We start from the raw sequence: 13,514 nt of genomic DNA, 5'->3' as shown, positions 1-13,514 counted from the left end.
TGTGGGAGGAAACTGGAGCACCCGGTGGAAACCCACACAGACACGGGGAGAACATGCAAACTCCACACAGTTAGTGATCCAAGCTGGGAATCGAACCTGGGTCCCTGGCACTGAGGCAGCAGTGCGTGCCACCATGCCGCTCATGTTTCTCTGTCTGTGTTATTTGTTTTGTCTCAATGCGTACACCCTATTGGTATAGAAATCTGGGAATCATTGGCTGCAGTACAGAAAGAGGCCATTCAGCCCATCGTACCCTCGCTGGTTCTCTGCAAGAACTGCTCACCTAATCCCATTTGCCTGTCTTTTCCCTGTTTCCCTGCAAATATTCTCTCTTCGGGTAATTACCCAGTTTTCATGTGAAAACCACGATTGAATCTGCCTTCCCCATGTTCGTCTATATGGATTTTAGTAAGGCATTTGACAAAGTCCCACATGGCAGGTTGGTTAAGAAGGTTAAGGCTCATGGGATACAAGGAGAAGTGGCTAGATGGGTGGAGAACTGGCTTGGCCATAGGAGACAGAGGGTAATGGTCGAAGGGTCTTTTTCCGGCTGGAGGTCTGTGACCAGTGGTGTTCCGCAGGGCTCTGTACTGGGACCTCTGCTATTTGTGATATATATATAAATGATTTGGAAGAAGGTGTAACTGGTGTAATCAGCAAGTTTGCGGATGACACGAAGATGGCTGGACTTGCCGATAGCGAAGAGCATTGTCGGGCAATACAGCAGGATATAGATAGGCTGGAAAATTGGGCGGAGAGGTGGCAGATGGAATTTAATCCGGATAAATGCGAAGTGATGCATTTTGGAAGAAATAATGTAGGGAGGAGTTATACAATAAATGGCAGAGTCATCAGGAGTATAGAAACACAGAGGGACCTAGGTGTGCAAGTCCACAAATCCTTGAAGGTGGCAACACAGGTGGAGAAGGTGGTGAAGAAGGCATATGGTATGCTTGCCTTTATAGGACGGGGTATAGAGTATAAAAGCTGGAGTCTGATGATGCAGCTGTATAGAACGCTGGTTAGGCCACATTTGGAGTACTGCGTCCAGTTCTGGTCGCCGCACTACCAGAAGGACGTGGAGGCATTGGAGAGAGTGCAGAGAAGGTTTACCAGGATGTTGCCTGGTATGGAGGGTCTTAGCTATGAGGAGAGATTGGGTAGACTGGGGTTGTTCTCCTTGGAAAGACGGAGAATGAGGGGAGATCTAATAGAGGTATACAAGATTATGAAGGGTATAGATAGGGTGAACAGTGGGAAGCTTTTTCCCAGGTCGGAGGTGACGATCACGAGGGGTCATGGGCTCAAGCTGAGAGGGGCGAAGTATAACTCAGATATCAGAGGGACGTTTTTTACACAGAGGGTGGTGGGGGCCTGGAATGCGCTGCCAAGTAAGGTGGTGGAGGCAGGCACGCTGACATCGTTTAAGACTTGCCTGGATAGTCACATGAGCTGCCTGGGAATGGAGGGATACAAACGATTGGTCTAGTTGGACCAAGGAGCGGCACAGGCTTGGAGGGCCGAAGGGCCTGTTTCCTGTGCTGTACTGTTCTTTGTTCTTTGTTCTCAGGCCATGTGTTCTGGACCCAACCATTCGCTGATAAATAACTGATAAAAGGCCAATTACCTTCCATCTGTGCCCTTGTCCCCTCTGCCAGTGGGAAGAGTTTCTACTCTATCAGAGCCCTGGTGATTTTCAAAGTATCTGTTTCTATAATAATGCATCTATCCTGTCAGGATAAAAGCTGGACATACGCGATGAAGATCCAGAAGTTTAACCCAGAGGCCAAGGTTGAACATAAAGATAAAAAGCTACAGCAGGCCATGTGGGAGATCTTCACCAGTGAATGTACCTACCTCAGTGACAAGTTATTGGTGATGGAGAAGGTGGGTTTGTAACTGTGCCCAGCACTGCTGTCTTAATTGTTAAAGGTGTTAATGTGAAACAATGTCTTTTCTCCTTGGAGAGACGAAGGATGAGAGGTGACCTGATAGAGGTGTACAAGATGTTGAGAGGTATAGATCGGGTGGATTCTCAGAGGCTTTTTCCCAGGGTGGATATGGCTGCTACGAGAGGACACAGGTTTAAGGTGCGGCGGGGTAGGTACAGGGGAAATGTTCGGGGGAAGTTTTTCACACAGACGGTGGTGGGCGAGTGGAATCGGCTGCCGTCAGTGGTGGTGGAGGCAAACTCGATAGGGTCTTTTAAGAGACTCCTGGATGAGTACATGGGACCTAATAGGATTGAGGGTTATAGGTAAGCCTATATATAAGCCTAGGTAGGTAGGGACATGACCGGCGCAACTTGTGGGCTGAAGGGCCTGTTTGTGCTGTATTTTTTCTATGTTCTAAATCAGGATATCGCGAACAGATTCAATGTGTGGTGGAGCTGCTGAACATCTAGAATATTCTCTACAGCTGGGAGTCAATCAACGCAGATTCCTCAGCAGGGTGTTTTTTCTTCTGAAAGCTTCAGAATACTAACAGTTCCTGTGGACATTTTGTTTCCTTTGGTTCTGTCACCACCTCCCCGAGGCCCCTCCCCCAGCTCCCTGAGGCCCCTCCCCCAGCTCCCTGAGGCCCCTCCCCCAGCTCCCCATGGCCCCTCCCCCAGCTCCCCATGGCCGCTCCCTGTGGCCCCTCTCCCAGCACCCCGTGGCCCCTCCCCCAGCTCCCCAGTGACTCATGCTGCCATTTACCCTGTGGGACAGTCATTCCATTCTTTACATTCAGATCTGGACAGAGTGAGCCCAATTTCAATGAGCTTGTTATGAATGGAGCGGTGGGAACTTCATGCTGGGATTGGCTGACTGGTGACTGATACAAATGGCTGTGTAAAGTCACAGGTCACTGGGGTTGATGCCCTCTGTTGTAATTCGGACACTGGCAGTGCTGTTAAGGGATCCTGCCATTGAGCAGTCTGATCAGCTGTGCTGTTCACTCCACAATAGCTCCAAAACATTGTTTCAGCTGACATATTTTCATATTAGGAGGAGCAGGGATGGCCCAGAGTGGGACCTTACAGGCTCAGTAATGCATCACTGGGGCCACAGACAAGTATAAAGGGAGGCCCATTTTATTAGTGCATGAGATAAATCCGAATGTGATTCGTTGTGGCTGCAACTGATTTATTAACAACAATATTTATATACGTACAAACAAGGGTGTGATAGAGACGGTGACACATGTCTACTCTCTACGCCACCCTGGCTCCAACTGAGGTTCCTCCCCCAGTCAGGACACACGCTCTTCTCCTGATCGGCTCAGCTTTCCGCGCAGCATCTCCACAGCAGCCTCTCTGGGAGGGCACGGTGGCACAGTGGTCAGCACTGCTGCCTCACAGCGCCAGGGACCCGGGTTCAATTCCCGGCTTGGGTCACTGTCTGTGTGGCTCCCCGTGTCTGCATGGGTTTCCTCCAGGCGCTCTAGTTTCTTCCCACACTCCAAAGATGTACAGATTAGGTGCATTGGCTGTGCTAAAATTCTGCCTTGGTCTGCCCGAACAGGTGCTGGAGTGTGGCGACTAGGGGATTTTCACAGTAACTTCATTGCAGTGTTAATGTAAGCCTACTTGTGACTAATAAATAAATTTTACTTTATTTTAGAGTCCAGCCTGATCACGTGGCTTAGAAAGCATCACCCCCTTGAAGGGGTCACGTTACCACGGTTAATGTGGACTTTGACTCCCTGATCTTTGGAAGTTTCTCACTATTGTTTCTGTTTTCAAGGTCTTCCTGAACACATTGAAACATCTACAGTGCAGAGGGTGGCTTCTGGACATTGATTCTTGGAGACTGTTTGCGAACCTTGAGGAACTGTCCAAGGTGAGTAGAGCTGGGGGAATGGGCAGCAGTGTTACACCAGTCGCACACTGGCAATGTCCTCCGACTTAGAGGTAGATCTCAGTGTACCTCAGGTGGACAGGAGGAACAGAGGTTACAACTTCACTTGGGCCTCAAACTGGTGGTAGTGACCTTTCCTTTCCTTTCTTTATCATACTTACCACACTGAGGTGACATTTCATAGCTTCAGTCTGTGCTGTGAAACTTAATTTTCACCTTAATTTTCCTTTGCATTTATCAAAGTTTAAAGAAAGATTTATTGAAAAAGAGATAGGAACAAACAAAGTACGATACAATTAATCAGCACCCCCGCACCACCCCCCCCAGTAAACAAATCAATAAACAGAAACTATGCAAAAGAGAAAAAAAGTAGGTTCAAAAATTACCAGCCGACAGACATTTATTCTTTTAAAACCATAAGACATAGGAGCAGAATGAGGCCACTCAGCCCATCGAGTCTGCTCCGCCATTCAATCGTGGCTGATATTTTTCTCATCCCCATTCTCCTGCCTTTTCCCCATAACCCCTGATCCCCTTATTAATCAAGAGCCTATCTATCTCTGTCTTAAAGACACTCAATGATCTGGCCTCCACAGCCCTCTTGCGGCAAAGAGTTCCACAGAGTCACCACTCTCTGGCTGAAGAAATTCCTCTTCATCTCTGTTTTAAAGTACTGTCCCTTTAGCCTGAGGTTGTGCCCTCTGGTTTCTAGTTTTCCCTACTAGTGGAAATATCCTCTCCACGTCCACTCTATCCAGGCCTCGCAGTATACTGTAAGTTTCAATAAGATCCCCTTTCGTCGTTCTAAGCTCCAACGAGTACAAATCCAGAGTCCTCAACCGTTCCTCATACGACAAGCTCTTCTTTCCAGGGATCATTCGTGTGAACCTCCTCTGGACACTTTCCAAGGCCAGCACATCCTTCCTTAGATACGGAGCCCAAAACTGCTCGCAATACTCCAAATGGGGTCTGACCAGAGCCTTATACAGCCTCAGAAATACATCCCTGCTCTTGTATTCTAAAGAAAGAGACAAAAGCTTACCACCTACAAAAATATTTCTGAGTGGATCCTCTTGTGATATACTTGCGCTGAAATCTTGTTGCCACTTTACCCCGGTGGGATTTATGGTCCCACCGACGGCGCATACCCACCAGGGTTTCCCAACAGCAAGGGGTGCATTCAACAGCAAACCCTGGTGACATTGGGCATAACAGTGGCACAGTGTTTAGCACTGCTGCCTCACAGCGCCAGGGAGCCAAGTTCAATTCCAGCCTTGGGTCACTGTCTGTGTGGAGTTTGCACATTCTCCCCGTGTCTGTGTGGATTTCCTCCGGGTGCTCCGGTTTCCTCCCACACTCCAAAGATGTGCGGGTTAGGTGGATTGGCCATGCTAAATTGTCCCTTAGAGTCAGGGAGACGAGGAGGGTAAATACGTGGGGTCACAGGGATAGGCCCTGGGTGGGATTGTTGTCAGTGTGGGCTTGATGGGCCAAATGGCCTCCTTCTGCACTGTAGGGATTCTATGAGGAGGGGGACCAGAAGATCCCACTGCCAGTAAGTGAAACACACCAAGAAGGGGAAGGAAAATCCCACCTTTACTCTTCTCTAAATACATAAAAGACATTAGGGGCAGAATTATCCAGCTGTTCCTGCTAGTGGGATTCTCTGGTCCCACTGAGGTGAGCACCAAATTCTCATCCTCACTTGCAGCGGTGGGCGGTAGGGCATGAACGACTGGAAAATTCCAGCCACAGTGTATCAAACAGGCGCTGGAGTGTGGTGACTAGGGGATTTTCACAGTAACTTCATTGCAGTGTTAATGTAAGCCTACTTAGAAACATAGAAAACTACAGCACAAAAACAGGCCCTTCGGCCCCACAAGTTGTGCCGAACATATCCCTACCTTTTAGGCCTACCTATAACCCTCCATCTTATTAAGTCCCATGTACTCATCCAGGAGTCTCTTAAAAGACCCTATTGAGTTTGCCTCCACCACCACTGACGGCAGCCGATTCCACTCGCCCACCAACCTCTGTGTGAAAAACTTCCCCCTAACATTTCCCCTGTACCTACCCCGCCGCACCTTAAACCTGTGTCCTCTCATAGCAGCCATTTCCACCCTGGGAAAAAGCCTCTGAGAGTCCACCTGATCTATGCCTCTCAACATCTTATATACCTCTATTAGGTCTCCTCTCATCCTACGTCTCTCCAAGGAGAAAAGACCGAGCTCCCTCAGCCTATCCTCATAAGGCATGCCACTCAATCCAGGCAACATCCTTGTAAATCTCCTCTGCACCCTTTCAATCTTTTCCACATCCTTCCTGTAATGAGGCGACCAGAACTGAGCACAGTACTCCAAGTGGGGTCTGACGAGGGTCTTATATAGCTGCATCATTATCCCCGGACTCCTAAACTCAATCCCTCAATTGATAAAGGCCAGCACACCATACGCCTTCTTAACCACCTCCTCCACCTGCGGGGCCGATTTTAGAGTCCTATGGACCCGGACCCCCAAGGTCCTTCTGATCCTCTACCGTACTAAGAGTCTTTCCCTTTATATTGTACTCCTTCATCCCATTTGACCTGCCAAAATGGACCACTACGCATTTATCTGGGTTGAAGTCCATCTGCCACTTCTTCGCCCAGTCTTGCATCCTATCTATGTCCCTCTGTAACTTCTGACATCCCTCCAGACTATCCACAACCCCACCAACCTTCGTGTCGTCGGCAAACTTACCAACCCATCCCTCCACTTCCTCATCCAGGTCATTTATGAAAATGACAAACAGCAAGGGTCCCAGAACAGATCCCTGGGGCACACCACTGGTGATCGACCTCCAATTAGAAAAAGAGATACTTGTGATACAAAAACTTTTAAAATTGCCCCTTAGTGCCAGAGGGATGAGTAGGGTAAATACGTGGGATTATGGGGACAGGCCTTGGATGGGATTGTGGTCGGTGCAGACTCAATGGGCCGAATGGCTTCCTTCTGCACTGTAAGGATTCTATGATGATTCTGTGAAATCAGCCTTTATCAAAGTTTCATTGTAATCCCAGTTAAACTGGGGACCCTCACTGTATCAGCTTCATCTTGGAATCAAGGGGCTGGTGGATATTGTGTGACACACAATACTTTGATGTCAACTGACACACAACGTGTAAACTCAGTTTAGTTTATACTGAAAGACTCGCAAGGTTTCAGGAACAATGCTGCCATGTGTAAGTGCCATAGTATCTGTATTCAGTGATGAGGTCACGTACTTTCCCTCAACCTGTCAGCAATCCATTTCCTATCAGCTCCGATGAACAGCCATAGGGACCTGAAATATTGGGGGCAATCTTGAGCTCGCACTCTCCATCCGTGTTGGGGCCAAAGATCCAGCGTAACCCGGAAGTGGGCGGCATGGTGGCACAGTGGTTAGCGCTGCTGTCTCACAGCGCCAGGGACCCGGGTTCAATTCCCAGCTTGGGTCACTGTCTGTGTGGAGTTTGCATGTTCTCCCCATGTCTGCGTGGGTTTCCTCCAGGTGCTCCAGTTTCCTCCCACAGTCTGAAAGACGTGCTGATTAGGTGGATTGGGCACGCTGAATTAAACCTTAGAGTCAGGGGATTAGCAGGTTAAACAGGTTAAACGGGGATAGAGCCTGGGTGGGATTGTTGTCGGTACAGGCTCGATGGGCAGAATGGCCTCCTTCTGCTCTGTAGGGATTCAATGATTCTAAGTCACAAATTTTGCTGGTGAGATTGTGATCTCCAGTTTTGCCGTGCCCCACCAGCTACAAATTTTAATTTAAATACATTTATATTTTATTAACCACCCCCCCTCGCCATATCCTGAACCCGAGGCGTATTTTCAAACCTTGCCAACATGACATCATGTCAGTGCGGTTTACAGCTAGTTCACCCAGGCATGAACCTGTCGTGAAATTTTCCCCCGGGGTTGTAAAGGTGAGTATAGCCCCTGGGGGAGAGAGACATGGCCAGGCACTGCCGCCAGCACAGCTCTTTGGCGCAGTTTGGCACTGCCAGGCTGGCACCATGCACTGAGGGGAAATGAGGGCTCTGGTGATTGGCAGGGCGGAGCCTCTGAGACCTCCGGGTGGGGTACGGGGAGGGATTTTTTTTCCTCCAACTGGGGGCCCCGATCTCGGTGCAGCCGGGCTTTGCCGGTGTGGTTAGTTCCCGCCCCTCAACATGACGACGGTGAAACACATCCATCTGAAATTTTGTGACAAAGTGCCGAAAGACCCAGAGAGAAAGCCAACTTGTCTTGATTGGTAAGATTGCGAAAGTACTCTTTCTCTCTCCACACATTCTGCCAGACCTGACCCGCCAACCCTCCCTCGCCCACCCAGAGCCCCCCATCCTTCCCTCACCCACCCAGAGCCCCCCATCCTTCCCTCGCCCACCCAGAGCCCCTCCAACCCTCCCTCGCCCACCCAGAGACCCTCCAACCCTCCCTCGCCCACCCAGAGCCCCTCCAACCTTCCCTCGCCCACCCTGAGTCCCTCCAACCCTCCCACGCCCACCCTGAGCCCCTCCAACCCTCCCTCACCCACCCTGAGCCCCTCCAACCCTCCCTCGCCCACCCTGTGCCCCTCCAACCCTCCCTTACCCACCCTGAGCCCCTCCAACCCTCCCTCACCCACCCTGAGCCCCTCCAACCCTCCCTCGCCCACCCTGACCCCCTCCAACCCTCCCTCGCCCCTCCAACCCTCCCTCGCCCACCCTGACCCCCTCTAACCCTCCCTCTTTTAACATGCTACTTAAAGCCCACCTCTTTGATCACTCTTCTGGATCACATGTTTGATTTCACATCCACTTTCCTCAATTTTCTGAAATACCTTGAGACTTTTTAAAGATTCATTCTCGAGATGTAGGCATCACTGGCAAGGCCGAATGTATTGTCCATCCTTAGTTCCCTCGGTGGCGGAAGTGTACTGTAATATCTGAGCTTGCTAGGTAAAGTCAACTGTGTTGGCGTGGGACTGGAGTCATCAATATTGTCCACACCAGGTAAGGATAACTGGTTACCTTCCCTGCAGGCCATTAGTGAAGTTTTTTGTTCTACTTTAAAGTTGCGAGCTATTGTTGAGTTGTCCCACTGTGATAAAGTACATTTGGTACATCCTGATCCTTATCTTATTGATACTGGGTGCAAATTGTACAGGGATTGCTCGGGTACCATTGCTTAATGGTGCTGAAACATGCTAAGGGGAGGACGAGGCATCAATGGCTGATGAAGGAAGTCAAGGACAGCATAAAAGAAAAAGCATCCAAAGTGGCAAGGATTAGTGGGAAACCAGAGGATTGGGAAGCCTTTAAAAGTGAGCAGAGGACAACTAAAAGAGCAATAAGGGGGGAGAAGATGAAATATGAGTGTAAGCTAGGTAGTAATATAAAAGATGATAGGAAGAGTTTTTTCAATATATAAAAGGTAAGAGAGAGGCAAAAATAGCCATTGGACCACTGGAAAATGAGGCTGGAGAAGTAATAATAGGAAACAAAGCAATGGCAAAGGAACTGAATAATTACTTTGCATCAGTCTTCATGGTTGAAGACACCAGTGGGATGCCAGAGTTCCAGGAGAATCAGGGGGCACAGGTGAGTGTAGTGGTCATCACTAAGGAGAAGGTTCTGGGGAAACTGAAAGGTCTGAACATGGATAAGTCACCTGGACCAGATGGACTACACCCCAGGGTTCTAAAAGAGATAGCTGAGGAAATTGTGGAGGCATTGGTGGTGATCTTTCAGGAATCACTGGAGACAGGGAGGGTCCCAGAGGACTGGAAAGTAGCGAATGTAACACCACTGTTTAAGAAGGGAGGGAGGCAGCAGACGGGAAATTATAGGCCAGTTAGCCTGACTTCAGTCATTGGCAAGATTTTAGAGTCCATTATTAAAGATGAGATCGCGGAGTACTTGGAATTGCATGATAAAGTGAGACTGAGTCAGCACGGCTTCATCAGGGGGAGGTCATGTCTGACAAATCTGTTAGAGTTCTTTGAGGAGGTAACAAGGAAGTTAGATAAAGGAGAACCAGTGGACGTGATTTATTTAGATTTGACAAGGTGCCGCATAGGAGATGTTAAACCAGTTAAGGGCCCATGGTGTTAATGGTAAGATCCTGGCATGGATAGAGGATTGGTTGACTGGCAGGAGACAGAGAGTGGGGATAAAGGGGTCTTTCTCAGGATGGCAGCCGGTGACTAGTGGTGTGCCTCAGGGGTCGGTGCTGGGACCACAACTTTTCACAATATACATTAATGATTTGGAGGAAGGAACTGAAGGCACTGTTGTTAAGTTTGCAGATGATACAAAGATATGTAGAGGGACGGGTAGTATTGAGGAAGCAGGGGGGCTGCAGAAGGACTTGGACAGGTTCGGAGAATGGGTAAAGAAGCAGCAGATGGAATACAATGTGGGAAAGTGTGAGGTTATGCACTTTGGAAGGACGAATGGAGGCATAGACTATTTTCTAAATGGGAAATGCTTAGGAAATCAGAAACACAAAGGGACTTGGGAGTCATTGTTCAAGATTCTCTTCAGGTTAACGTGCAGGTTCAGTCGGCAGTTAGGAAGGCAAATGCAATGTTAGCATTCATGTTGAGAGGGCTAGAATACAAAAGCAGGGATGTACTTCTGAGGCTGTATAAGGCTCTGGTCAGACCCCATTTGGAGTATTGTGAGCAGTTTTGGGCCCCCCATCTAAGGAAGGACGTGTTGGCCTTGGAAAGGGTCCAGAGGAGGTTCACAAGAATGATCCCTGGAAAGAAGAGCTTGTCATATGAGGAACGGTTGAGGACTCTGGGTTAGTACTCATTGGAGTTTAGAAGGATGAGGGGGGATCTTATTGAAACTTACAGGATACTGTGAGGCCTGGATAGAGTGGACATGGAGAGGATGTTTCCACTAGTAGGAAAAACTAGAACCAGAGGGCACAACCTCAGGCTAAAGGGACAATCCTTTAAAACAGAGATGGGGAGGAATTTCTTCAACCAGAGAGGGGTGACTCTGTGGAACTCTTTTCCGCAGAAGGCTGTGGAGGCCAGGTCATTGAGTGTCTTTAAGACGGAGATAGAAAGGTTCTTGATTGATAAGGGGATCAGGGGTTATGAGGATGAGAAAAAATATCAGCCATGATTGAATGACAGAGCAGACTTGATGGGCCGAGTGGCCTAATTCTGCTCCCATGTCTTATAGTCTTATGGTGACGCACTCTCCCAAAAATAGTAGCTTGGTCATATAGAACTTGAGTTTTCTGAAATAAGAGACATGAATCATTGAATCCCTACAGTGCAAAGGAGACCATTCGGCCCATCGATCCTGCACCGACAACAATCCCACCCAGGCCCTATCCCCGTTACCCCACATATTTAGCCTGCTACTCCCCTAACACTAAGGAGCAATTTAGCATGGCCAATCTGCCTAACCCACGCATCTTTGGACTGTGGGAGGAAACCGGAGCACCCGGAGGAAATCCACGCAGACACGGGGAAAATGTGCAAACTCCACACAGACAGTGACCCAAGCCAGGAATCGAACCCAGGTTGTTGGCGCTGTGAGGCAGCAGCCCTAACCACTGTGCTACCGTGTGCCGCCTTATGCTGCCAAAGTTTGCACTCCTCAGGACAGAGACAGGAATTCCAAGTTTCAAGGTGTTCAACAATTTATCGTGCAGGAGAAAAGAGTGCTGATTGGTTGACAAATCAACTCTGGTTGAGGTGTCGTCAAGGAGAGTGCACCAGGCAACTATTGTCCCCTATCTTTCGTCTAATTCAAAATAGGCGCAATGCCTAGACATGTTCCTTTTGTCTGCACAGGACAGCTCCCTGTGTATGAATATATGTAGCTTCTAGCAAGCGTAAGTGAGCCACACTGCAAGCCCAACTGTCTATCTTTGATTGGTTGTGAGTGTACTTGGCATACTCAGGAGTATTAGATAGTGTTGTCCAATTGTGGAATCACAACTAGCATTGGACACTGTTTGGTTCTGAGTTAATTTACTTTTTTTAGCCTTTTTGGTCTTTTTTGAGCAACACTCCAAAAAATTTCAAGTGTAATTTAAATTTTGGACGGAACACAAGTTGTATTTGGGCAAGGTGGTACAAGGTGTTATGTATCTCACATTTCAAATGTGGTAATCCTGTGCATTGTTTGATCATATTAGGTGAGCCTTGATTTCTTGACTAGTCTCCTGGATACAATTCAGAACTCTTGGAAGCTACCATCACTCATTGCTGTGTTGTCAAAGGTATTTGTTACTAAATATTTTCCATACAGGATTTTTAATGTTGAAACCAGAAGAAATTAATCTTGAACAATAGCCGTGTTACAGCCTTTAACTCCGTCTTATTCAGTGAGCCCTGGAGTTCACATGGTCTCAGAGTGTCTCTTGGCTCCCTACACCATGAAAGGTTGCTGCAGAGGATTGACAGCATGAGCCCTGGCTGGTTAGTTACCCCTTGTGCTGAAGCCGTCAGTTAAAGCACCCTCAATGCTGCTGAGCTGAGACAGGTTGGGTATAAAACCTAGCTTGTTCCGTCTCTCATGTTTATTGCGGTTTAGCCTTGGCCAATGCTAATCAAACGGACAATTCCAAAACAACCGCACATTTTACATCCCTCCAGATTTACGTTTCCACTAACCACTGTAGAAGTCCAGTTTACACTCTCCCTGGAAGTTACAATGAAGTAGTCACTATTGTAAAGTAGGACATGCGCTAATCAATGGGTGCACAGCAAGACTCCACAATTAGAAAATGAGCAGATAATCTGTTCTGGCAATGTCAGTTGATGGATAAATAATGCCCTGGACACTGGGGATCCAACATTTCTATGAACGATGCAGCGGGATTAACTGGCTTCCAGACAAATATACTCCTACATTCTACTGTTGCAATTATTGAAACCTCAGAAACTTACAGAAGCAAGAGGTGGCCATTCAGCCCATCCAGTCTGGTTTGTTGCCAGAGCAAATATGTTAAGAGTCTAATCGCTGTAAAAGCAGTTGGTCTGTTTTTGAGAGTTCATGAGAATCACTGTGCAAAATTCACAGAACTCTATGTCTCAGGCAGCACAGTGGCACGGTAGCACAGTGGTTAGCACTGCTGCCTCACAGCACCAGGGACCTGGGTTCAATTCCCGGCTTGGGTCACTCTCTCTGTGTGGAGTTCGCACGTTCTCCCCGTGTCTGTGTGGGTTTCCTCCGGGTGCTCCGGTTTCCTCCCACACTCCAAAGATGTGCGGGTTAGGTGGATTGGCCATGCTAAATTGTCCCTTAGTGTCAGGAGGACTAGTTAGGGCAGATGCATGGGGTTATGGGGTTCGGGCCTGGGTGGGTTTGTGGTCGGTGTAGACTTGATGGGCCGAACGGCCTCCTCCTGCGTTGTAGGGATTCTGTGATTGGAACAGATGTGAGCAGGTGAAACTTGATATATCATTTAATCTTGTTTTTGAACCCTCCATGGCCGCACTCCTCCCTATCTCTGTAAGTTCCTCCAGCTCCACAACCTCTTTGCTGTACATTTGACCAGTGAGAAAAGCAGAAAGTTAAGAAATAGGTTCAGGAGTAGACCAGACAGCCTGTTGAACATGCTCCACCATTCAATACAACACAGTCCACTCCCCTTCAGTAACATCACCAGACCTGCTACACAGAACCTCATGTTG

The 13,514-nt window shown here is 48.3% G+C and overlaps 1 protein-coding gene across 2 annotated transcripts in view; it reads left to right on the top strand.

Annotated features, from left to right (window-relative positions):
- The window catches only part of plekhg7 (pleckstrin homology domain containing, family G (with RhoGef domain) member 7), an 83,846-nt gene that overhangs the window by 48,435 nt on the left and 21,897 nt on the right, over positions 1-13,514 (top strand). For both annotated transcript variants that reach the window (XM_078235253.1, XM_078235252.1), the window contains exons 7-9: positions 1,738-1,887; positions 3,729-3,824; positions 12,014-12,097. In XM_078235253.1, coding sequence (XP_078091379.1) covers positions 1,738-1,887; positions 3,729-3,824; positions 12,014-12,097 — 330 coding nt within the window. The remainder of the gene's footprint in view (positions 1-1,737; positions 1,888-3,728; positions 3,825-12,013; positions 12,098-13,514) is intronic.

This window comes from Mustelus asterias, chromosome 19 (assembly GCF_964213995.1).
Source record: "Mustelus asterias chromosome 19, sMusAst1.hap1.1, whole genome shotgun sequence".
Classification (NCBI taxonomy): domain Eukaryota; kingdom Metazoa; phylum Chordata; class Chondrichthyes; order Carcharhiniformes; family Triakidae; genus Mustelus; species Mustelus asterias.
This window is presented reverse-complemented; position numbering and strand designations above follow the sequence as displayed.